Here is a 26,340-nt window from a genome sequence, read left to right on the forward strand (position 1 = left end):
CTGGGGGATCGGGGCCTGTCCGCGCCGTCCCGCGGGGCCTTGCCGTGGCGCGGGTGCGAGCTCTGTGCCCTGCAGGGCTGGGGGGGGGCAGGTGGAGAGCTGCCTTGTCTCTCCCCTCGGCCTTGGCGTCCACCTGCTGCCGACACCCTCCACTTTATCCAGGCATGCCTTTCCTTAGAGCTCTCTCTTGCGTTGTTGCTTTTTAAGCTCTTCATGTCCACCTCCCTTGCCATTAATGCCCCTTGCCTGGTGACACTCTTAAGTTGATAAAGCTGAGATGAACAGTAACTGAAGTTTTCTAAGACACATCAGTCTGGAATGCAGGAGGTGCTGTTTTAACTTTTCACGTGCTTGAAATTATTAAAATATTAAGGTGAAGTGATTTCTGGAACTGAACGAAGAGTGGAGTGATACTTAATACTCCCTGTGCGTGGAAGAATAAAAATTGTACAAATTAGTTTATATTGTAGTAATTGTATGCTTTTTTCCCTTCCAATGATGATTTACCCCTTGTCTAGTAATTTAAAGTCCTTGATAATACTTGTTAAAATACTGTTTTGTTTGCAAAAACATCATGTAGGGGGAAAATCCAACATTGAGAGATCACAGACTGAGATGAAGATACTTGTTCTTCCAAGTTGATACTGGAACTGGGTGACAAGACTGTAGAAGATACATGTGCTTCAAAGCACTTTTGAGTTCAGGACACAAAGTTTTGGGAAAACCGGGCTGTTTATGTGCACATCTCATTGAGCTCAACATAACGTGAAGTTGGTGGGATCAGCTCCATGTTCTTGTAATCCCTAACGTGCAAACTAATACAAGTAATCCTTGAAATTAGGTTGAACAAAGAATACTTATGTTAGCAGAGTTGTTGTTGCCTAAGAGTATTAAAGAAACTGGGGTTGTAAGAGAAACTCACGTTTTTCAAAAAAGTATATGTAATTTCTGATTTTTGATAAAAGAGGCATCAAAACTTAAGTCCCTCAAGGTCTGGAATTCCTGACTATGTGGTCAGCCCAAAATTTGCTTTTCATTATGTGGAAGAAAAAAAAAGTAATCTGCCTAGCCTGTGGTACTTCAGTACCCTTCAGCTCGCAAGTCCAGTTGTGGTATGACTGTGTACTTGAACAAGGTCCTGGTGTGCATCATTCTTCACTCTCTGTCCTTGCTTCTATCTGAAAGGAAAGGTTTCCTGAAAGGAGGTTGCAGTGCGGTCGGTGTTAGTCTCTTCCAAGTAGCAAGTTAGCAAGTGACAAGATGAGAGGAAGTAGCCTCAGGTTGTGCCAGGGGAGGTTTAGATTGGATATTAAAAAAACCTTTTTCGCTGAAAGGGTTATAAAGACTTGGAACAGGCTGCCCACGGGGAAGTGGTTGAGTCATTATCCCTGGAGGTATTTAAAAGATAAGTAGATGTGGCACTTTGGGACATGGTTTAATGGCCCTTGGCAGTCTTCGGTTTACAGTGGGGCTCAATGATCTTAAAGGTCTTTTCCAACCTAAATGACTCCATGATTCTATCTGAAGTAAACAGGGCGTGGAGCAGAAAGCATGCACCATGTTCAATATTTTGATTGGGATAGGATGACTGGGGTCAACCATCTACGGTGGAGTTAAAGACAAATGGGTTCCATCTTTCACTGTAACTAACCGTGTCTTTATTTCTGTGTCTTTCAGTTCTGATATTAATACGTTTTACTTCTTAATAGATTGGGTTGATGTTGCCAATGATCTTTTAAGGAGCTGTCACATAAACCAGCACATAAAGCATCTCTCAGAATGTGGTGCTGATGTGTTTGTTCGTCTTTATGAGTCAATCTTAGGAGAAAAAGTGCCAGGTAGGAATGATAATTTATAAACCTGCTTTTCTTTTTTTTTTTCTCTCTTTTTTTATCTTGTAATAAACAATATGAGTTTGCAAAATGTACTACAGATGTAGGGGTTTTAAAATATTTATGTTCTTCCAGAGACAAACACACAAGATTGTAATTCTTTAAGAGGATTTAAGTAATATTGGCCAATTTTGTTTGGGGTTTTTTTGACTACAGAGAATGACAGCTATGAAGGGAGTTCACTAGTATAGCGACAGCAAAACTTTTCCTATTGTAAATTAGGCCCTGAAGGCCATACATAAGCACTTAAATACACATAAATACTTTAGTAGTCTCTATTCTTGAATCTGATACTTCAGCTGATAAAATCCTCACATCTTCTAGGGGGCATTCTAAGTTTGTACTCAGTATTTATAGAAGATTTAATAACCATATGATACTTGGCCTTTTCACCAAATACACAAGGTATTAAAAATGCTAACTTCTAAGTGAAAGTTCAAGTAGTTTAGTCAAAACATCTGCAATAAGCTATCCATTTAGATAGCCTAAAATCTATTATTTATTTTAAATAGATTTCATAGCTACTCCTAGAAGCCAAGAGGATGATGCACATAATGTACAAGCAGTAATAGATTCCCTGGCATTGGACTACTTGCAGGTCAGCCTGTCACACATCACTGGTAGGTACTCATTTTGATGTAGACAAACACCAGCTGAATATCTGTGTGGTTTATTTTGAACATTTTATAAGAACCGTATGTTAGAAAGCATATTTTTCATACTTACATGAAAGGTCTTTTTCCTGTAGTGAGTGTCATCAAAACGCTAAACCCTTGCCTTGGACATCAGGTTATAAATTTAAACAGCAAGCAGAGAATAAATCAGAGCTGTCTTGTATGATACAGACCTGTAAGAAATGTTTGTTAACTATATCAATCATACTTCACTTGTCTGCTAAAGTGTTACTGGGAGTCTGTTACTGGCTCAGTATTTTTCTGTATGCATTTAAAGCTTGGAAACTGGGTTGTAAAACATGAGCCTTGAATTTCAAACTAGTTATTTATTTTTAAAAGTCAGTGAGTAAAGACTTGAACTATGTTGTGTCTGTCCTTTGTACACAGATAATAGTTTCACTGAGTTTTCTTATGTATAGTCTCACATAACATAGCCTGCAAAGAATGAAAACTGCTTGCCTGATATGAAGTATCTCTTTCTAATTTGGTCCCTGTACAGTATGGCTGGTATTTGTAATCCTGCCAGTCCATAGACTTGCTTCATGCTGTAGCTAATATGTATAAAAAAATACTAAATACTAACTAACACTGAAAATATCCCTGGGGTATTTTTTGTGTGTGTAAGCAGGTATAGCATCAATGCCACTGTCACTTATTAGGACTGAAAATATGCAACTTTAGGAAGCTTTTAAGATACCCTAAGCTTATGTATGTGGCCATAAATGGGTGACTAGTTGTCTTCTGAGCTGACACTTTCACAAGAATTTCTAAGTGCTCTTTTCCAGAAAACTCCTGCTTTTGAGAATTTTTCTTCTGTGAAGTGCTAATTATTAATATGTGGCAGTACCTTCTCTTAAGGTGAGAACATTGTGAAAGGAGAAAGAGAATCTATCAAAAACCTGATTGAAATATTTGATGGTTTATTAGAGTATCTTACAGAAGAAGTCAGTGAATCTTCTTCTCAGAATGGAGGTAAGTAGACATGTCCTAGTTTAAGGTATTATGTTCTGTTACTACTACATTATGGACAGCTTTATTTTTCTATTTGTCTGCTCTCAAGTTAGCTTGCTGAGGGCTTAGGTTTTCATGACCATAGTTCTTGGTGTTCATGGATGGAATACAGTTCCCATAATAGGTAAAAACTGTTTCTTTGCTGTTCTTCTCACTAGCAGCTATAGGAATGATGTCCATTTGAAGATGTAAGCTTTGTGAAACCTTGTTTTGGGATACCCAAGGTGTTTCCAATATAGTGAAGATTTATTTGGTGTGTTTGTCTTAACCTTGACAATGCAGAAGAAAAGAAAGACTGAAACTTTCCTCCCCCCTTCCACAGGGGGAAATTTCAGTGGCTAAACTATTTACATTCTCTATTTTCATAATAATGATAAAATAGTTTATTTTCCCTGAAACTTGATAGAAGGCAAGAACTGAAGAACATAACCTTTCTGCTTCATTCTTGTGGCAGAAACCTACTCCAGACAATTCATCCTTGGTTAGTATGTTGCTTTTCAACTTGTAAGTCAAATGATTTATGGTTAGGATTTGGGGAGGGAAATGTTGACTTTAATTGGAACAATGAACAAATGTCCCTTTTACTTACTAGGAGACAAACAGGGAGATGACTTAAGCTTTCCTGTGAAGTGGGTCTTAGGAGCAGATCCACAGCAGGGGCTATTTTGAGGAAAAGACTAAACAGGGGAAGAGAAGCTACTCAGCCCTTCAGAGAGATCATGGTTACTGCAGACTGAGTACTGGTCTTCATATCTTAAAGCTGATAAGAATTGTCATCGCTGGCTGTTGTGCCCTTGGAGTAGAGGGAAGAGCACTTGGTGGCTGAGAGAGTTGCCTCCTGTCCTGTTTCACTGTGAGCAGCAGAAAATTAGCAATTTCACTGCCTGTACTTTTGCTTTTCCCTTCTCTCAGACTGCCAGTGTTGCTACTATGGTAGCAACCATAGGTGCTAGCGGCTCCAATTTTCTAGTTATAAGTACGGGATTTAATTCATTTGAGGAAAGAAGAGAGGGGTTATTTATAATTGAAACAATAGGGTGTATGATAGTTGTATCACTTTTAAAAACTTACCATAAAAGTTGCCTGCCCGCAAGGGTGTTGCATATCATCATTTTATATATCATTATAATGTTTTGTTGAACTTAAACTGGTTTGATGATATTGGCAATAGTACCTGTTAGTTAATAGGTAGAAGTAGTTTGCCTGAAACTAATTGCCTCTTGATTTTTAACAGATGAGGCGAATGTGCTCTCCAATAATGAAATTCAGATTGCATCTCAAGAGCAGCTGGAAAGCAATGCTGGTCAATTTAAGCAACCTTCAATATTCTCATCAGGTGAAGGGTAAGAACAATTCTGAGTATTTGCATTGACATAGTGATAGTGTATCTGTAGAAAAACTAGTAGGTTTTTAATAGTATGCAAGTAGGAAACATACTGATTACATAAATCAAATGGAATGTGAGGTAACTTTCTCCTTTAGTTAGATCCAGAACTTCTAGAAATTAGATACAGAATTTTTTTGCTCTTGAAGAATGCTGATGGTGTTTTGTTCCCCTTAATTTTACTTTGCATGTGGAATGAAACAAGTTGAAAACATTGTCTCAGTTTTAAATTATTGTATTTTAGTTAAACTGCATTTGATCTATTTTCATGACTTCTACGTTGGTTTGTTTTGTAGAAGCTGGCCTCTGACGTCCTACACTCTAATAGCCAGCTGTCTGAAGTAGAGTTGCTACTCTTCTGCAGCTCCATCTTGTGGACTGCAGGAACAAAGACTTCTAGAGTAAATCATTTTATGGCTTTATGTTCCTCTTAGGTCCCAGTCAGAATTTTTTGTTCCGTCTTGTGATGTAGATGGATCAGAATCTACTAGTGAATTAATTAGACTTGGAGATACTGCTCATTCATTTTCCAGGAGAGAGGAAGGTGAGCTTGTGTGAAAAAAAGATTTAAGACTACTCTGTAGTAACATTTCTAGGCTTTTTAAAAGTTATTTTTTTCAGACAAATACCTTGTTTTAAACTCTTATTAAAAAAAAAAATCCAAACCAACCCATACCTAAAAAACCCCAGCCCAACGCACAATAAGCAACTATAGTTGATCTTGCTGAAGTTACATTGTAGATTTCTTTAAGTATTCCAGACACTTTTTCATGACTCCTGAGCTACATTATCTGGATAAAAGTTTGTTGTTTGAGTTCTAATTCAGTTCTCCCTACAAAGGCATTTCATTTTGTTCAATAGAACGAGATTTCTGAAGCCTTTAATTTGTTTAATTTATTGCAGCAAAATGTATTATTTAAGACTCTAAAAAGACTAGCAAGTTCATTCTTAAAGAAAACTTGTTAGGAGTGTGTGTCACTTAAAAACATAATGGGGGGGCTCTGGAACAAATAACATGCAGACTACTTAAATGGAGTCCATTCCTATTTTTCCTATAATAATATTCCTATTCTTACTGGTGATTAATCTTTCCAAGTAGAGACATAAAGGAATATTATGAATTATGAAATTTTTATTTAACAAAATTACAAGTAGGAATTAACAGACCTATTTTGATTATAGCATGGATTGCTAATGCCAAGTTATTAACATACCAAACATTAAGACTGTCCATCTAAACAGTTCATTGCAAGATGCTTTATAGGTCTTGGTTTAATCTTTTTCAAACACCACTTCTAGAATTCCAGTTGCCTAAATTGTTACCAGCAGAAAAGGACAAAGGGGTGGAAGAATCCGAAAACTCAAAGGCATTTGCAACATTACCTAGACAGTTCTCTGAAACTGAAAGGGCCATTGTAAAGGAAAAGGAAGATGGTGAGTATTCATTCTGTTAGCTTATTTATCTGATTTTGACTAAGGGGTGTAGGATACTAAGGTAGGGTAGAGGACAACCTTAGTCATGGATGGAAACACTCTAGTTAATATATTTTGAAATAAATATATATATAGTTTTCATAAACTTTATATTTTAGTGTCCCAGAGTATACAATCTGGGGTATGTCTGCTTAGCTAGGATTTAACTTCAGCTAGTTTTTTTCCTTTTGTGGTTCAATAAGCAAAACACTAAAAGTAAAAAGCCCTTGTGGATGATCCTAGCATTCAAAATCATGTTCTCAAGGGAGCTTTCATGCTGTTCTTAAGGACAGTTATGAACAGACTGTACTGGGTGAATTATTCTGACAGGTGGCAGCCATCTTATCCAGTTGTCCCTGGCCTCTGCTGACTGTGGCTCCCTCATTGCCTGGAATTCCTGCCCCTGAGCAGGCATTCCCTGCATGTATCTAAAATGACTGGGGGGAAACTTAACAGCAAATTGAAAGCTATTTACTGCGTATGCATATGGCTACACCCATGCAGTAGAGAGCAGCGTATTCATATACGTATATACAGTCTTGAGAAACTTGGTGAGACAGGGAGGGGCTGCAGTACGTATCTCTAAACAGAAGTAACATTGTAAGGCATAAAAATGTTACCATGCTGTTCCATGCGGTCCAACAAAGAGGGTAGTTAACATTAGATATTTAGATACTTCTATCCAATATGTATGCAGAATATAAAAAAATTAACTTTCTGCTTTTGCAAATAACACTTAAACTTCAAGTTCTTTGTATGTGTCTTTTAAGGCTCAGTGGAGTCTGTTCATACTACTAAGCCTCAAAAAGACAGTTTGAGTGCCAGTGCTACAAAACTTGGGGAGCCTATACAGCAAGCTATTCCTTTGCTGCCACCATTTCAGCCTTCAGAAGCCAGACCTCGCTATCCTGGATGGAGAGATTATCAGAGTTCAGCCAGCCAGTCAGCAGCCTTGGCTAACAGTGAAGGAGTAAAAATTCCTACTGTAAGTAAAAACCTATCATTTCTCTTTTTTTTTTTTTTTCATTAGTAATCAATACCTTTCATTTTAAAACCTTCTAGTATACTTGCAGAATGGGAGTAGTTGGTCTCTGAAGAGCAGTTCTGAATGTGTCAGATTTTATCTTCAAAGAATTTTGGATTGTGGATTCATTCTTCACTGGGTGTCCAGAGAGGAAGTTAATTTGAGGGGTGCGTTTATATATTATACACACATACATACGCATCTCCATGATCAATGTAAGTGCACAGCTTACAATATAGTAAACAAAATAGAGTGTATTTTTGTTTCTCTATAAAATCAGCATTGATTTCCATATGCAGATGAACCTAAATATATGACCTTCCTGTCAACACTCTCCTGTGTTTTTATTTCAGCTTGAAAAGTCACTTACACAAAAATCTGAAGATGTTTCTGATAGTCTTCCTCCATCAAGGAAACTCACTGGTGAGAGAAAATTTTGCTTCTTATAGGGTAACTCTTAAGTGTCAAATGTTGCATTTATTTTTATGGGCACTACAGGAAACATGGTTTTGAAACTACTGGTGCATTTTTAAAATTCAGCCACAAGTTCATGTTTTTTATCTCTGTTTTATAGAGAAACAAAAATAGGTTATTCTTAAACTGTTCACTGCGCTGGAGAAAAATGATGTGTCCCCAGTTCAATTCCTTTCTTAGTTAATCCAGTTAAAATGGGCCTATACTACAGAAAACTCTTCTAGCAGATAACTTATGTCTGAGCTTATTCTGAGCAGAGAAACATTGAGCAGACAAACCAGTTTCAACTCTAGGAAAAAGCCATTAAGTGCTATTGTAGGAAAGGCTTAGAAGCTAGTTTTCAGTACTTTGTTGCCTGGGAAACACTGCTTACCTTTCTAGTTTCCATAGCATTCCCATGACACTGAACATTCAAAACCTGAGAAATTACCAAAATGATTGTCACAACTGCGTAACCACAGTTGCTTTGTCATTGTGTTCTCTTTGAATAACTGGGTTCCAGAAGCCATGGATCACATCTCTTTTTACTTGTTCCCCCTATTAGTAGGCACAGTGCAATCTCTACCATCAACTAACAGTTATCTGTCATCTGCTGCTGCTGGGGGAGACAAGGTGCTCTCAAATGATGCTGAGGACAGCGTGACAAAGGTAGACGTTGCATCTTTACCTTATTTGTGGAAGTTCAGTCAATATTTTTGTATTTCCTCTTTAATTCTCTTGATACCTTGTGGCACTTCTGGGCTTTTTTCAAACCTGCTTTTGGCTTACTTTTTAAAATATACAGTCAGTGATGACATGTGACTATGGCTATGTACAGTTTGTAAATCATGACAGTTCTTTCTGGAGGTGTTTGCTCCGAGAAGTACAAGTGCCAGTAGAGTTCTAATTTATCACAACCAATCAGTTACTTAGTTATATTGGGTTTAATCAAAGATGTATAAATCATAAAACCACAGTCATGTCCTTTCTCTGAAGTGTATCAGTATTCTACATTAGTAAGAATTTTCTTGTTCTGGAGTTGTTCAGAATCCGATAAAATTCAGTTTTCACTCCCTTCCTAAAGATCACTGAATTGGCTGGCTATGTTATTTCATTTTATTTCCTAGCATTTTCCTTTGCTTTTCACAAACTGAATAATGCAAAACCCACAAACTGATCAGCAGGTGCCATTCTGTGCTTGCAGAAACATATCTGTATAGGAAGTTCCTTGCTCTGGAAAACACTTTTTGCCTTCTACAACCACAAGAGGTACTCACAGACTTCATTTGTTCCAATAGTTTCAACAGCCTTTACTTCTACGTTGTCTGTTTAAAACATTGTCTCTGTTGAAAACTCATTTTCCGTTGGTGTATTTGCAAGTTTATTCATGCCAACCCTGAATTACTCCGGTTTGAACTGATAAGTTACCAGGCAGTATTAAACCAGTGTAACCAAATGGCATGAGGACATCAGTGTTTCCTTTAGCCTATAGCCAGTGAGGTTCAGCTGGCTCGGATTACTGGGCATTAGTCCCAGGCTAATGAGTGATATAGGGATAGTCATATAACTTAACCTAGGCCTTGTTCTTCTGATTCAGTGGTTTACCTGTAGATGATTCTTGAACTGATCGTCTATGTTCTTGCTAGTCTGTTTCTTTAAACATCTAATTCTACAAAGCACATCATCTTCAGTTGCAGACTTGGACATAGAACTACTTTTTTAATATATATGTACAATCACAGGGTTTGAGATTGTTGTCCTATAAAAGCTGTTGTGGGATCTCTCTACTCACATGATTATTGGTATTTCTGAGCTTTACTGTGGATCTTAATTTATGCTTACTCATTTCCCTAGGTTCCTCCGGTATATGGGACTTCTGCATCTGCTTCCTCATTACATCAAGAACTCTCCCTGTGTGCTGAACGAGTAGCACGAACTCCAAGACCTGACTCTAGATATCTGCCTAGAAACAAAAGGCAAATTAATTTTTTTGGTATTGAACTGAGCTAGCATGTTCATATACATGGCCACCCAGGTGCCTCCCCCGCCCCATCCTTGTCTGCATGACAGTAAATGTGAATTTTAACAGAAAGATTTCCTGTTTCTCCTGACATACATGCATTTTCTTAAATATAGTTATAGGCATTTACAGATTCAGCTTCTCCTTAATCGTATAAAAATGTGCTCACAAAAAAAGTGAACTGGAATTGTATGAGGTAATGCTTATCTTCAGGTTTTTAGAACAGAAATTAAATCTGTCTGTTTCCTGTTTTAGCAGATATGAAAATTCTACCACAGATTCACCTGAAGAGTCTATTTCCCTCAGAACAACAAAGGAAAAGCTATCCAAGCAAGAGCTTCATGAAGTGTCAGAAAAACTCTCTTGCAGGTTAAATGAACTCGATTTAGTAAGTGAAATCTATTCTTTGTTGTATCTGAGCAATCTAGCCTTAGTAATGATAGCAGGGAGAACAAGAATATGAATTATATATTTTCATCAATATAATATTGATGAAAAGGAAATCTGCAACTAACACCTGAGTTTAGACAGTTCTACATTTTGAACAAACTATTGAACCTGACCTCCAAAAAAAAAAATCTGTCCAATAGATGCTAAAGAGAGCTTTGGGTGGGCCCTCCAGAGAAGAAGAGCTGACAGATGAAGACAACCTGTCTCAGCACAGTGACAGTGTCATGGATTATCGACAAAGGAAACCTGAGCGAGGTAACAATTCTTTTGCCACTGAAGTATTAGGGTGGAAAGGAATATTAAAAAAACCCCAATTCCTTCTCATGTAAAGCTGATACACTGAACTACTCATAGTTACTAAGTTATGTATTGTTAGTTCACTTACGTTTTGTCTTAGATCCAAACCTGAGCAACAGTAACACAATTAGAATTAAGTTCCCATTTAATACTTAAATAGCTATGGTAAAACCTTATGAAAAATACAAGGCAAACACAGCTGCAGTAAAAAATTTACAGAAAGTGGGAGGAGGGACAGAAATACAAGCTCACTGAGAGCCCTGGCATTCTGAACCGAGGGCCAATTCACAAAGTACTTCACTGCAGATTCTTCAGGGTCAAACACAACATGTACATCTAGGTAACTTCCAGACATACTGTGCAGCGTGTGTGGTGGTGGCAATATGATTAAATAACCACCCTGTATGTACTGCAGGCTATAAAATTATCATACAGCTTGTTCTAATCCATGTGCATGACACTGCAAGATGGAGCTGTTTGATCCTGGTATATAGACAGTCTCTCACCTTGAGCTACATTCAGTTGGCTTTGCTGCTTTTTCCTTTCCATCTTGAATATCTCTTTGCTATCATATAAGCCCTAAAATTTGTGATTTGGGGCAGGGATAATTCTAAAGGCAAAGGCTTTAGCTTTTTATGACTTTATTTGTGCTAAACCTTTTGAATCTTATGCTGTGGAAAGATTTGACTGTGTGTTTTTTGGGGGATGTTTTTTTTCCTTATGTCTGGCTGAAGAGGGTTTTCTTTTGTTTCAAGTTAGATACTCAGTGACTTGTCTTTCCTTACAGACATACTACATCTGAGGTACCAAAGCAGGCCACGATCCCTTTCTCCATCCTCACCCTCATCTCAGCATCAACTCTTTTCTGAGTTGGAAGATAAACTCTGCAGTAATGGAACACGACACACAGGGAAAATACACAGCCAGTTGCAAAAAGAGAGGGATGAAAGAACAAAGAAACCAAAGGTAATTTCTAGGTTAGACCTATTGGTCATTCTTACTAACAGTTATACTGAAAGCATGAAAAATGAATGCTCCTGCTTAAAGGTGATATCTGGCCTACTTCAGTAGTTTTCTATCTGTAGACTGCTGAGAAAAAGACTTCAACCCCAAATGTAGCCAAAAAGTCTGAAGTGGAAGAAGCTACTTTGACCTATACACCAAACAAGTTAATGAGGTAGTCATATGGATTGGTTATTTGCTCTGAAAAGTCCTTTTTATTTTTATTTTCTAGGCAGTTGCTAAAGCTTATGAAGATGAACTAAGAACTTATGAAACTAGGGAGAGGCTGAGGCTTTCAAAGCTTGGAGAAATCACCAAGGATAGGGTATGTGATGTACTACAGTGATTGTTGGCTACGTTTTGGTTGGTTGCTTGCTTTATATTTGTCTAGATCCTGTCCAAATAGCAGAGATGTCTTTTGGGTGGAAAACCTCCTTGACTTCCAGTGTCGTAATTACAGTGCTGTATACTATACTACTAAAGCAGTAAACAGGACAGCTTTTCCTCAGATAGGTAGAACCAAGGGACAAGTAGTCTAAGTTTTGGCACTATATTTGAAGAATAATACCTATTCTTATGGTTATCAACCACCATGCTTTTCACATCAAGTGGTAACTTCAAGACACTCAGATTTAAAGAACTGAACCCAAGTAAGCAAGTAGGTAACTTCCATAGACTGGCCTAAACAGCTAGGGTTAATAAGGTTGGAGCCCACATACACTGTAAGCAATCTGCTTAATATTGCCATAGTCTCATGTAACTACTCTGAAAGTTGGGTTTGTGCAAGGATGATTCTCTAGGGTTATGAATGTAGCAAAGGGCTGGTTTTCTACTTTCTTACTACTGGAACAGCAAAGGACCTAAGCTGAAAAGCTCTGTCACACCAATGTAGGCTGCACCAGCCCTTTTCACAGCCTTTGCAGAAGCAGTCCTTGGGCTGCTGCAGTAGTGTTAAGAGCTGAAGTTATGCAATAGTGAGATATAACCTTTATTTGAACCCTGACCTGCATTTGGTAAATTCTGGCCTTCTGGAGAATCTAATACAATATGTCCAAATTCTCATTCTAAAGTTTCAAAGACATTTAAGTTCTGATATCCAAACTATGTGATCTATCAGTCTTTCCCTTTCTCATACCTGTTCTCCATCTGTTTTACATCTGCTCCTAAGGAACAAGAATACAAAGAAAACATCTTTAAAGAACCTCCAAAAATGCCTCAGCCAGTGAAAGTTTATTCTAGAAAAACCACACCTCGGAATCCCAGATACAGCCAGTGGATTCCAAAACGAGGGACTGTGAAGCCAAAGAAAGCAGCTCCAAGTAAGAACTGCAAAACTATACTTGGTGGAAAACTGGCATCTTTTGAAAGCATGTGTTGAACTCCAAGAATAAAGGCATCAGTCCAACGTATACCAGTCAGCTGTAGCACTTTCCCCTTCTTATGACCTCTATATGTCTGGATTTTTGTTAGGGAAGATAATGCTTTAGGTAAATGTAAACCACCAATGCACAGTCAAAACTGACCCGTTCGCTACCTCCTTTGGATTCTTTTCAAGGCTTGTTTCCATTACTGCTACTTCTATGCTTGTTCCACTATAGTCTGAGCTCAATTGTTGGTTGGTTTTTGGTTTTTTGAGCATGTAACAGATTTAAAATTGGGCCTTTAGCTTGAGTGGGCTGGTGCTGAGCCACGTACAGGTAACAGAGCAGGATCTATCAATTGCTGTTCTCTTCCTTTCAGCCGTGGTGGTAACACTGCCACTGGTTTTGCTGAGCAAGCGATGCTCCGAGAAGAGCCAACACACAAATCACAGGCTCAGGTTTGATAAACAGCAACATGCTTGCTTATGTATAAGATTGTAGTATGACCCCCTGCATATCTCAGTGTTATTCAAGTACACTGCCTTTTTTTTTTTTTTTTCAGTGTTTAAAGGACGTATAGTTGGTTAGTACCCATTTGTTTCATCTTCCCGTCATCTTTTCCTGCCAGAAAGATCAAAGATGTAATGAGAATGAGCTGGTTGCAAACCAGTCTTTTACACCTGTTTACTTGACCTGGATCTGTCACTACTACTGTTGTATCAGCATTATTTTATTTGAGAGACAGATAAAGAAATCACTGATGGTTAGAACCATTTAAAGAAAGAAGGGGATACTTGTCTTAATTGGATGCCTGAGCTATAAAAGCAATTCTTTAGCAGAAAAAAAAAAAGAGCAAAAAACTTGGGATTACTTTTTTCACCACTGTTCTGAGAGTGATGTTATGTCCTGCTGGGTTTAGCTTGACATCATAACAACAGCATGGTAGTTGTATGTAGTGTTCAATCTAAAATATTTCATAACTTAGGCTGACACTGTCTGGAAGAATTTACCACTAAATGTATTCTCCAGGAATTTATTGCTTACAGCTGTCTTTACCTTGTAGTGAAAGTAAGAGATGATGACCTCCTATTTCAGCTACTGGAAGAGTTTCCCCACCTGCATATTTCCCACCATACTATGAATAAAATGTGGCGGCAGCAGCTTGCACATACTGAACAACTTAAGGCAGCTTCTGGCAGAACTAAACCAAAACTCCAAAATGAAGTGAGCATTCTTATTCTTACCTTCTTCTAAGTGTCAGCAGAGATCACAGCTCTGAGAGAATAGTTAGCAGTCATCAGTTTCTACTGAATAAAATAAAGCCATCCTGACTCTTCGTATGCAGTGTAAATAGGGTACATGCACATCCAAAGCACAGCTTTAACTAACGCAGCTCGGATGTACATCCTTCCACAGGGATGTACATATATAGACGTGTGGGTTCAACTTTTTATCAGCCACTTGAATACAATGCCCATTTTTTGTACTAGTTATCTAGTACTGCCTAGGATTTTGCTATTGCTTTTTAAAATGCATTTTGTAGTTTCAAAGTGCCAGTTCTGAACAGTCTTTTAGTTTGACTAAAGTTAGGTATGAGATAGAAAAGTTGATGAACTTATGCATGGTAACTCTCAAAAGATAGCAGGGGGTCAATATTTAAAACTTCTACACACAACTGCCTGTCCTGTAGAATGATGGAAGTAATTAGCTTCTTTTAAACCTCCAGGTTCAACAAGCCCTGAAAAAGTATGAGCTGCTTGTTGCAATTATTAAAAAAGATCAAGACCACGGCAAGAGACTAGTAAGTTCTTTGAAGGATATTTGTTACTTAATACAAAAATTTCATCTTGAGCTAGCTGGAATGCATATTCCCTGGCCCATGAAAGTAGCTTTTTATCTTACAACAATTTTATGCCTCTTGAGTAGCTGTGGTCTCAAATGTCATGTAATCTGTTTGCTGGGTGGCTACTGAGGTCATGGGAATGGAATATTATTGTTATACTACTACAGTGTTGCTTTAAAAGTGCAAACAAGTTCTAAGAATAGGCAAGGAGGAGAAACTTCAAGCTCCTGTTGTTGCTGATAAAATGCCAGCTACCATGGCAATGCTGATTCCCTAATTACACAGTGCTCTTGATGGCACCACTTTGCTAAATCAGTGGTGCCTACAGCTTCAAACCATAAATGCAGTGTAAAACTGGGGTAGGGAGAAGGTCGTTAGGCAAGAACCCTATTGATTTAACAATGATTAACAAAGCTTTGCCTGCAGCGATAGCTGTTGGAAGCTTGGTGGTCTTACAGCTACTGTTCTCCATTTAGCAAGAATTTAAGCAACGTATCTGCCGACAGAAATGGGCTCAGAATAAAGTGAGAGAGAAACGCCAGCAAGTTGCTCGAGCCAGGAAATATTATGAAGATTACCGGGTTCAGTTGCGTGCCAAGATGATGCGGGCTAGGACACGGGAAGAAAGGGTAAGTACAAGATGTCTTGCTCTGCAAGTGTGGATCCCAGTGCTGGGACCCACAGTCCAGTAGTTCAAATAATGGTAGAAGTGGACAGAGAGCAAGTCAAGTGACCAGAGCGTAGGAGAGGGGATCAAATGGTTGGTCAGTCGAGGCCACAGATGAAAAGGTTCCTTTGGAAGCACCGATACAGTTTAGGGCAAACCACCGTAAAACAATAAAGGATGGTTTATGGGGTTAAGAGAAGGAGAGAAAGGGTGAAGTATCAGTATGGAAAAACAGGGCTGGTAACATGAGAAATGAGGGAAATGAGTTTTCAGAAACAGTGGGATTAAGAAGTTGTTCCTATAGTTACTATCCAAAGAAAACAATTTAAATCTTCAGTTAAGGAAACTGATCAAAAAGACAGCTTTGTTATTCAGTGTTTGTTAAACAAAGCAGACTTTGACAGATACGATCTCTCATTAGGGCTGGACATCAGAGCTAAGGAGAGCAAGTAGAGTAGTTAAGACTTTGCAAGGGTAGATACAGAATTCTCACCTTTTAAAGTGAAAGACTAGAAGTGTAGTGCATAATCCACTATTAGTGATTTCAGAACTGTTTGCCTCAAGCTGCACTGTAGCTGGTGTGTTTTTGTATAAATGGAAAGCCTGAGTACAGCTGGATTTCCTGCTATTGGAAATTGGATGAAGGTCCAGAAGTTAGACAACAGAACGCCGGGTGGGCTGTAAATCACACTGCGTGTTCAAAGACTCTGGCTTGCACTGGCAGGTTGTCTGAAGTGATTTTAAAAATGTAATATACATTTGCTGCTCTAGTCCCTTTCTTAGTTGTATGACAACATAAATTTTTCATGTCAGTTCATCAGAATCTCAGTTAAGTGAGAAATACAAATTCAGCTCAACTGTATCTGCACCACCATTACTAGATAACTTGCTTTCTCATGGGCAATGACCCATCTTCATGCGATCACCATTCTGTCAGGAGATAAAGCAGCTGAAAAATTTAAATGTACACTTAAAAGTGTCTGGGAAAGTTTCAGGTTTGTTTTTTTTAATTGCTGGCAGATATTTAAAAACTTATTTGAAGAAGGCTTAGAAATTCAGAAGCAAAGACTGAAGGATCTGAGAGCTTACGCTCAAGAGAAGCGTGCTGAGCAAAGGAGAGAGCATCAAAATGAGCTGGAGTCTATGGAGAACTTTTACAAAGATCAGGTAAAGCTTAATCTGCATCAAGGACAGTGAATTTTTTTTTTTTTTTTACACTGAAGCCCTTTTCTTTAATTGCTTCAACTCAAACATGTTATGCTTAGTTTTCCATGCTAGCAGAAGCTTTATCTCAAGAACGCCAAGAAATCCAAACCAGAGAGAAAGCACAAGCACAAGTAAGTATTTTTAATTTTTGTAAATGTCTTGTCTTTTTAACCTGCTGTGGCTCATGTCTGTATTTTCTTTAGATGCTACAGAAAACAAAAAGAGAATTAAGATCAAGGATGGAAAAGGAAATACAGCAACTGCAAGCAGCAATAATGCAAAATGATGATGACACCTTTTTTCAAGAACTAGAAGCAGACAGACTGAAGTCTAGACTTCAGATGGCTTCCTTTCAGTACAGTAAAAGCCATTTCTTGTAGGACTTAGGGTAAATATCACTGCAGTTCTCTGGCTAAGATGATGGGAACCTTAGAGTTGCTGTAACAGGAAGATGGTGTGTCTGTTTTTCTCTAAAATATCTGGTCTGTCAGTTTAGCATGTCAGAGGTGTAGCTGCTGGGATCTGGGATCTCTACAGCACTCTTATGATCACTAATAAAGTTTGTGAACAACTTTCTACCTTCTGAGCACAGCTGAGATAATGTTGAACTCAAGGAAACGGGATGAAGTCAGCGTGCTTTAGTGAAGTTATCTTAGTGGAACAGTCAGATGCTAAGCCTCCTCTACACCTGTGCTGGTTCTGTTGTTGCTGAGTTGAAAAGCCCCACTGGACCATTAGCCAGAAGTTACTGGACTGGAAAGCTCACTAAGAACATGAGTGGTTCAAGTTTCCTGTGAAGGGACAAGTTAGAGAATGCTTGCAATAAACCTGACAATACATTGAAATTACTGATTCTTTTAAAGCCAGACAGGGCTATTTATTCTACGCAATTTTAGTGTAAATGGATTGTTAATGGCAAAGCATATGAAGTACTAATTCCCCCAGTGCGTGTGTTTGAAATAGAAAACAATTAAAGTTCTTCTAAAGCAGAAAAAGATGAGCTGCTGCAAGAACTGAAGTGTGGGAAGGAACTGTGAACAGCATTCCCGATGATTTTCAACAGGCAGATACTAGTAAGTGTATGCTCTGTAGGTATTTCAATTGGTAGATTTCATGCCAGGGTTTCAAAACTACATAAGCCCATGTGTAAACAAAGTTTTGTTTCAAAGGATTGATTTCAGAAGGGAGTGACAGTAATGCTATATACAAATGGACAAGCAATAACAACCATGTTGCTCTTAGAAGCAGATTATTTGGACAAAAGTTTTGCAAGGGTACTTGTATTTAGTACCCTGGTTAGTTTTTTTAGGAAAGAGCAGATCAGTTCTAGTTCTGTCAGCATGAAGCCAGAGTAAACAGTGAGTAAAAACTCCCAACATTCAGCTTTTACCTTACTTCAGGTTGTAGGAGGAGCTGACAACAGGCACTACATCTGTCTTTGTAGAATCATCATGTGCTATAAAATACTAAGCGGGTAGAAAACGGAGGTCTCGGCAGCCATGCATTAGGGGCCCTATGAGATGCAAACAGAGGGATATATACTTAAACTGAGATTACATTAAACCAAGCTGATAGTTAGTGAAGCCCAGTACTGATATATTTCCCTCTGCTTGACAAAACTGTAATTTTTAAAAAGTTTGTCTTTTTAATGAGGAAGAACAGAAGTGAAATTTTAAACAGGGTCTAGTATAAAAGTTGCTTAAAATTGCATGTGAGAGAAGTGATACAAAAATATTGGAATCAATTGTACTGTATATACAGTATTTAAAGCTTGCCATGAGATGGTGTCTCATGGAACGGAGAACACAGTGAATTAAGATTCATGCATTGGGAAGAAAAAAGCCTCGAGCAGCTGGAGACACTTCCTTTACTGATGCAATGAACCAGCTCGCAGTTAGAGCACGGTATACCTCACTTCAAACCCAACCCCTCCACAAAAACAAACCCCACACCCTGACTTTCTTAACAACCCTTTCCAGGGAGTTGCTATAAGCTGGGCTAATTTGAAGTCTTTCTCTAAGGGACGGTATTTACCAGCTAAATTGATCAAATTTAACAAGTATTTACTAGATTTACCTTTTTTCTTCCCTTAAGAAAGATGGTTTAGCTTTGCTGAAGTTTGAGAGGAGATCTAGTCACCAATGTTGAGGTAAAATCCTTGCCAGGACACGCACACCATTACATGGCAGCCAAAAGACAGACCTTTTTGCACATAACAGCATGTAGAAAGACAACAAGTTTTAAGTGTTTTCTCCCAAAACAAAGCTGAGTTACTTTAAAATGTAACAATATCATTTTTAAGTAAATATTTGATTAAGAAAAACTTAAAACTTTTAAAACCATTGATGCTGTGACAGTGCAAACAGCATACAATTTATTGCTCAACTTCTGCATGGGTACATACATTAAGTACTTAAAAACCATTTTATACAGATTTTTTTGTTGTTGTTGTTAAAGCTCATGTAACAGCTGGGTGAAAATACAATGATACCAATGCTAAAACACTCTGTAATAAATACAATGGAAATGATAAACTAAGAACTGTCAGTTTGTGGAGGAGTAATTACACTTGTATAAACTAATTACAACTACAGACAAAGCTCTGAAGATGTGGTAGAGCCAGAAACCTACTACATAGTGTAAAGTACAACAAATGGCACCTGTTAACTATATGGTGCTGTTTAAAATCTGAAGCCATTGGAGCATGCTACATTAAGCTGTATGATGCATACTTATGATATAGAAGCAAAGCTTTTACTTCCATCAATGCAGCCAGTTTAAACGCACCAGAAGTTCAATACAGATGTAGTGTTGTAGAACAAGAATTTAAGAACGGCTTGTGTGCTCTGGACTTTAGTACAACACAAAAATTTGGTACAAATAAATCAGTTTAGGGAAACTGAAACTATGTGCAAAAAAAAAAAATTAGAATACATACTGTACAAAGCACCATTACAAAACTCTTTACACCGAGAAATTAAATCCTCTGAAACTCAACTGTGTACTGTATATTTGAAATCTACAAAAGTCACTGTTCATAATTAAACATTCATAATGAAAAGCAACAGCATAAAACCATGATGTGACATCTCTCTAAAACAACTAAAGACTGGATAAAGTAAAACCCAGTAAGAGGGACACATTGAAATAAATATTCACATTAATCATGGGGTGAAAGTCCAAGGTTAAAATGCAATATTAGGCTTAGCACCTTTTTGAGGGGAAAGTAGCTGACATGATCTTGAAACAAAATTCTGCAAAGGAATCAACCCTTTAACATTTTCAGATAAACATCTGACTAGGTGATGAGGTGCTTTAGTTAAAGCTCTCAGTCATTATGAAGGTAGAAAGGCACTCAAAATACTTGGTATATTCATCCTCATCTGTCAGCTGTGGAAAGTCAAATGTAGATTTGTCTAGTTTTGTCTATAATATATTAAATTTACAATATTTATCTGTGGCAGTTAAAAAAAAAATTCTCTATGCCATACCAAAATGTTTGGTAGAACAAACAGATGTACTGCTAAGGCTGCTGTGAAAATGAATAGTATTTATCATCTGATCTAGAGTCTGTATGCTGCACAGCTCATCTCCTCCCTCCTCAAAAATGCTTTCAGGACACAGGGATGGCCAGAAATATGCATTTTATAAATTTACTGGCCTAAGTAGGTTGACAGGGAGAAAGTTCCTGGGAGGTGGGTATGGGTGATGTGAGCAGGAGACACACTACAGGGACAGTCTTTAAGTAGTGCTGAGGTGAGGAGAGCTGTCTGGAGCAAAGGGAAGAGCAGCAGGCCTTCCCCCACAGATCACCTAACAGAGTCCTGTCTTCTCCCAAAAGCTGGATCAAAGCAGATTTTATGTTTTTTTTTTCCTGTTTCATGACCACGGAGGCTGCAGCCATAGCCTGAGCGGGGTGGGGAAATAACTCACTTAGCTGACATTGGAGTATCCATCCTGTGAACAGTGGTCAAAAGAACCTGTCTCTGTAAATAGTAATTCACATCATACCTCAAAACTTGCCGGGGGGTGAGAAGAGGTCTTTGGGAGTGCCTAAAGCAGTGGTCCCAACCACAGGCAGCAGTACTGAGTAAGAAACACACTGGGCAACAACCTACTTTGCTCTCCCAGGCAACCTGGACAGATGTAGTGGTAGCTTCTCTGGTAACAGTGTCACCTGAAAGCCTTGAATTAGGGATCCCAGCTGTAGATGCAAAGGTACCAGCCATTTTACATGAGTGCAACAGTCCCTTGAAATGAAGTAAAAATGGGCCTGATAGATTTCAAACCTGGCTGTCAAAGCAAGTTTCTTGGCTTTACATTTACATCCCTAAGTAGCCTCATCTCTGCAGCCAGCCCAGAATGGGAAGCAAGTCTCTTAGAACAAACCTTCCAGCAACAGCTGTACAAAAAAAAAAAAAAACCAAAAAAACCCCAACGAACATGTGGATTTGGCTCACCAGATTCTTACCACAATTCTACAAAAGTAGTCCGTCGCCCACTATTCTAAACACAACATCCAGTAGTAGTTTACTCACTGTGGCAGTCAAATTTGGCAGAACAAAATTAAGTTCAAGCTCCATAGAACAGACAGAATTAGCTAGTTCACCGTGTGCCTTACACTGCAAAAACGGAACAGCTGTTTACATCCCATTCTTTTAGCATTTTTGATACCCCTGACTTTCTTCTCATTGGCAGTGTAAAAATAGTGCAGATTTGATGATTAATTGTAACCTAAGTTAAAAAAAACACAACACTGATTGGAAAAAAAACCTGCTACTTATTCCAAATAGTCTCATTGCTGAGAGGAGAACACCACCATCTCTTAAGCAGACTGATCTATCTACACACCACAAGCAGATCATACAGATCTTAACTGAGAATTCCCAAACTAACTTCAAAGTTCAGTTCCCTCTACTGGTAGTGCATTTTATTCCCCTTTGAAGAGATCAACCCATGTTATAATTCATATATATACTTACTTCCATCCCTACAATCAATAATTTAAATTATGTGCTTTTTAAAACCTCATTTTCAAAGCACATTACACATATTTCAGTTAATACACCTTTTTTTTTTTCCCCTCAGTTGTGACTTAAACCCACATGTCACGAGAGCAGCTAGACAAAGATTACAACATGTTTTACCTGATAAATCTTTAGCATCAACAAATATATAAGTCGATTTGGCTGCATTCAAACAAACTTTGGTTGACTGGACAGGATGGGTTCTGAAACAAACTGCTGACAGGCTTCTGCTGTCAAATATCACCTCATCAGCATGCTTAAAAAGTTGAAAAATGCAGTGTTTAAATTTCAAGTCAAAAGCAACAAAAAAAACCTCTTGACAGACTTGTTAGAAAAAATGCTGTTTTTAAAAAAATCAAAACATCTACTGTTCATTAAAAAAGGTCTATTCCACATATTAACACAAGTACTGTACCAAATACAGTATGTGTCACTCACACTAGAAATTTTGTTTAAGGAATCTGACAAGTGATATAAATAGGACCCCAAAACATCGTATTTGTAATTCATGCTTGAAAAATATAAAAAAGCCCCCTGTGGTAACATTTAAGTTGAATTTACATTGCAGAATATAATGTTTTACTATAAGAAAACGCAGTTAACATGTAAGTGGCTTTAATTAAAAAGATTAATGATTCTTTCAGCCAATTTTATGCAAAGTTAGAATAATCCAAAATATTTTTTCCAAAAATAGCAGGTATAGATGCTGTTCAGTATCATACATTTAAAACAGGCTGAAACGTGACTTGTACCGACTGCTGAAGTTGTGTCTTGGTATCTGAGAATAGAAATCAGGTAGGCAAATATAATAGATTACCTTTTACAAAAATAGTAGTCTTTAAGTATAGAATACTGCTTAACTGTTGAAATGTAGGAAAAGTCAGCATTCTGTATGTTCAAGATATTAGTTTTTAATAGCAGCTGAATGATCCTATGGCAGGAACCACAGAACCTATTTTCTTGAAAAAAAAAAAAATAAAAAAAAAATTCCAAAGTTGTCCTTTCCCTCCCAGTGTCCTAGTGTAGAAAAGGGAAAGTTTCCTGTATTTCAAGCATTTCTTGAGTCTTGGCTGAGGGAAGGGCTTTCTGGCTGACAGGAGTATAAATAGAGTCTCAGGTAAGCCTGTGAAGGGTCATTCCACAGCAAACCCACATGTTTCTTCAATGGCAGTTAGCAGCTTCTCGTATAGCTTGTCATAGCTTTCGTAAGGAGGAATGTCTATTCGGTTAAAGCTGTGGAGGGAAGGCAGAAGAGTTTCAGCTCTCTGGAACTTCAAGCATCACCTAGCAAAGTTACGTTACGCTATTTAACGTACTTGAGAAAATGACAAAGCAATAGTTAACAAGGCCAACGGGACTTCATATAAAGGCAAATCTCTAGTTTTCACACCTTTACTACTCTGTGCAGATTGCATTTCTTATGTCAGAAAAGGAGGGGAAGAAAAGGAAAGCCTTACCAGGTATGAGCTTTCGGCAAATTATTAGTGCTGGCATCGATCTGGTGTATTGTAAATAGTCGTGGGCCTGCAGCACCTGAAAATTCAGAAAATATCTCTGATACCACTCTATTGCATAATATGGTATTTGTTGCACTGCAACAACAACAAACTAACTAAAAACCACAAAAAAAGTGAAGCTATGCACAAAAAACCCTGAAATCGTAAACAGGCAGGAAAAAAAACTCACAGTGCCTACCAGATTCCTCCCCTCCACCCACACAGGATAACCATGCGGTTATTTAAACCTTTGAAAGATAAACAAGAACAAAGCACTGATAAGGAAGAACACAACACCTGTTTGGCACAGTGCCCTGTATAATTCTATACAGTTTTTAATCGAATTTCTCTCACCTTTCCTAGAGAACAAAACACCTGCAGCTGTATTTGTCCCCATTTGGTAATTGGCCTTGAGTAGTGGCTGATTCCAATCAAATTCAATAGAGATCATAACACCAACTTCTTGTGATTTTGTTGAATTAATCTGACGATATAGAGATCCCCTTAATCTCTCTGCTAAAGAACAAGGACCGCAGGACAGCAGCCTTTTAGACTTAGTATAACTGCAGATTTCACACAGGACAGTAAAGGTTACAAACGCCCTAACCTTAGTAAAACGAATTCTTGCCTGTGGAAGCAGACATTAAAGAATATAATCCACGGTCTTTCTCATGGGGACTCTGCTGTTAAACGAGAATGTGAGCTGCTTGTGCCGTGTTAGTACAACCCAGTCCAAAACCTGACAACCTTTATGTCCACATCTGTAGGAAAGGAGGTTTCATTTGTGCACAGAAATACTTGTTTTACCAGTACAGTCATTCTAAAGCCTGCAGTGCAGCTGCCATTAAACTGCTATTACTTCCATTTCCATTCTCCAAACAGCTCACTATTAGTAACAGCACACACATCAGCGGTGGGGTTAATGTAACTTGTAACTACTCTGACAGGTTAACAGTTACACAGTTGGACCCAAGTCCCTCCACCCTCTGCAATGTTATTTAAACACCACTTAAAGTAACTGGGGTCTTGAAAAACTCAATATTCCTGAGCTTCTAATGCACCTGAGTATTTTAGACCTCAAGAACAGAGAAAAAAGAAAACAAGGGCTTCTATCTGATAATGAAGGGATAATGAGGAAGAAACACTACAGCAACTGGCTTTTGTATGCGGCAGCTGTTACCCCAGCGTTTGTGTTCTGATGGAATCTTCTACCTGTTCGAATGGTTTACGGGCAATGTTTTCCCCAGGCAGTTTTCTCTCATCTTGTGAGAGGTAAAATTGGATAACTACCCTTAACAGAGCAGTATGGGCTGCAGCCAGAGCTGCTGCACCAGAGACCCAGAGCTTCCACTGAAGTTCAGAAGACAGGCCAGGTCGGTAATTAAGGCGATTGTTCCTGCGGCCCGGGCTGCCGGTGATTATGTCCCTCTTACAATAAAAACCGTCACCATTAGCAAGTGCCTCTGCTGTCAGAATGGCAAGAACACTGCATGTTGGTGTTTCTGGTCCCAGAGCTGTACAGGTGATGAGGGCTTGTACAAGACAGAAATTGAAAAACAGGTTTCTAGAAAAAAAAAACACATAAGCAGAAACCCACCAAGATCTCCGCACCAAGATCTCGGCTGGTCAGAACTTCTTGCCAGAGACAGAAGTAATTGAAACAAAAGAGCCATTTACAGCTGAATAACAAGGTAATAAACAACCTCACAAAAAAAGACGATTTGTGATTGTTATTCATCAGACCATTAAAAATGGCTCTGAAAGAGTCACCTTACAGCCCACCAGCCTCATTTGCAGCTACTGTTTCTGTGATGTGTCCTATTGCTTCCTCCGAGTAGGAGTACGGGCCCTCTGCAGTTCCTCCTGGAGAAAGGCGTTACCTTGCAATGCCTTGAAGCCCTGCAGAGGCACTCTGGATGAGCCAGTCACAAACTGGAGAAGTCGCGCTCTCCTCTCTTCATCAAAAAACTCCACAGCTTTCCAGAACCATTTCACGATGTTGCTGTCTGGGGTACAGTGTTTTAACCTAGTATTTGCCTTCCAGTCATTAACATCAATTTTTCCCAGTCCACAAATGATGAGCTGTAAGTTTAAAATAAAATATTTCATTATCGATCAATAAAAATAGTTTTGGAGCTAGCCAAATGATGAAGAACTAATTTTGAAAAAAAATGATAGATTTTATACCAAAGGCAAATTATAACCTCTCACTAATCTTAAGCAATGCAGAAATACAACTTTTCTTTTTTTTAAATCTTACTTAGCATGCAATCCACTTTTCAAATGGCATCAATTCAAATTCAAAAATCAATAATTTTATAAGCTTATACAAAAGTGTCTTGAACTGTCAATTAAATAACAGAAGCACAGATCCTACCCATGTGTGAAAGTGCATAATCCACACTTGAACTCAGTATTTCTTTCTGGAGCATAGCTAAGGGTGTAGTTTGGCTGCTCTAACTTTGGACCCTCAAAAGTAATCTTGTTCTTGTCATACCACACACACAACACAAATCAGACTTCTCTCCTGACAAAGAGCTTTCCATGCTTCTAAAATGGAGATCCACAATCAATCAGTTTAAGCTCAGAAGGAATATGATGATGAAGATTTTTTCCTAGTGACCAAGAACACTGGATCTTCCCCTCTCTTTATTTTGCATTTGCAAAATGATTCTGGGTTAACAGTATGGCTGGTTCACTGCTGCTGAATGAGAATATTCAGGCAAAAAGAAGAGCAATCACTAACATTCTAGTACAGTGAACAGCAGAAAGGCATGAATAATTTACCTTGTGGCCATTTTTTATGGCAAAAACCCCAGCTCCACAGCTAACAGACTGTATATTAGATTGCAGTTTTAAGACAAGCTTGGGATCTATGGGATTTGCCTTGAGAGGATATTGTTTGGATGCTGATCCTGACGTTTTGTAGCACATTTGTCGGTGACAGCACCTTTCCTTATGCTGTATTTACAGGGCCAATTTAGTCTGGCATAACTCGGGTCTGCAAAACCACACAGCTGCCTGACACCAAAGTCAGGGCAGTGTGCTGGAAGGGCTGGG

The 26,340-nt window shown here is 38.4% G+C and overlaps 3 protein-coding genes across 4 annotated transcripts in view; 1 reads left to right on the forward strand and 2 right to left on the reverse strand.

Annotated features, from left to right (window-relative positions):
* Positions 1-2,688, reverse strand: part of DDX5 (DEAD-box helicase 5) — a 12,827-nt gene extending 10,139 nt beyond the window's left edge. Inside the window, exon 1 of the mRNA XM_026860898.1 lies at positions 2,619-2,688. Coding sequence (XP_026716699.1) covers positions 2,619-2,650 — 32 coding nt within the window. The 5' untranslated portion in view covers positions 2,651-2,688. The remainder of the gene's footprint in view (positions 1-2,618) is intronic.
* Positions 2,689-3,066: 378 nt separating this feature from the next.
* CEP95 (centrosomal protein 95) lies at positions 3,067-17,137 on the forward strand. Its single transcript, XM_026861303.1, has 19 exons — positions 3,067-3,073; positions 3,425-3,538; positions 4,812-4,920; positions 5,396-5,505; positions 6,261-6,395; positions 7,205-7,419; positions 7,812-7,881; positions 8,477-8,580; positions 9,766-9,887; positions 10,187-10,319; positions 10,522-10,636; positions 11,466-11,644; positions 11,913-12,005; positions 12,849-12,999; positions 14,105-14,265; positions 14,768-14,842; positions 15,361-15,513; positions 16,572-16,718; positions 16,961-17,137. Exons 1-19 carry the CDS (start codon positions 3,067-3,069, stop codon positions 17,135-17,137), a joined length of 2,370 nt encoding a protein of 789 aa, XP_026717104.1.
* Positions 17,138-19,088: 1,951 nt separating this feature from the next.
* Positions 19,089-26,340, reverse strand: part of SMURF2 (SMAD specific E3 ubiquitin protein ligase 2) — a 79,308-nt gene continuing 72,056 nt past the window's right edge. For both annotated transcript variants that reach the window (XM_026860896.1, XM_026860897.1), the window contains 3 exons: positions 25,161-25,362; positions 23,242-23,317; positions 19,089-23,017 (listed from right to left, as the gene is read on the reverse strand). In XM_026860896.1, coding sequence (XP_026716697.1) covers positions 22,918-23,017; positions 23,242-23,317; positions 25,161-25,362 — 378 coding nt within the window. In that variant the 3' untranslated portion in view covers positions 19,089-22,917. The remainder of the gene's footprint in view (positions 23,018-23,241; positions 23,318-25,160; positions 25,363-26,340) is intronic.

The sequence above is a fragment of the Athene cunicularia genome (assembly GCF_003259725.1).
Source record: "Athene cunicularia isolate RWA chromosome 18 unlocalized genomic scaffold, athCun1 chr18_part1, whole genome shotgun sequence".
Taxonomy (NCBI): domain Eukaryota; kingdom Metazoa; phylum Chordata; class Aves; order Strigiformes; family Strigidae; genus Athene; species Athene cunicularia.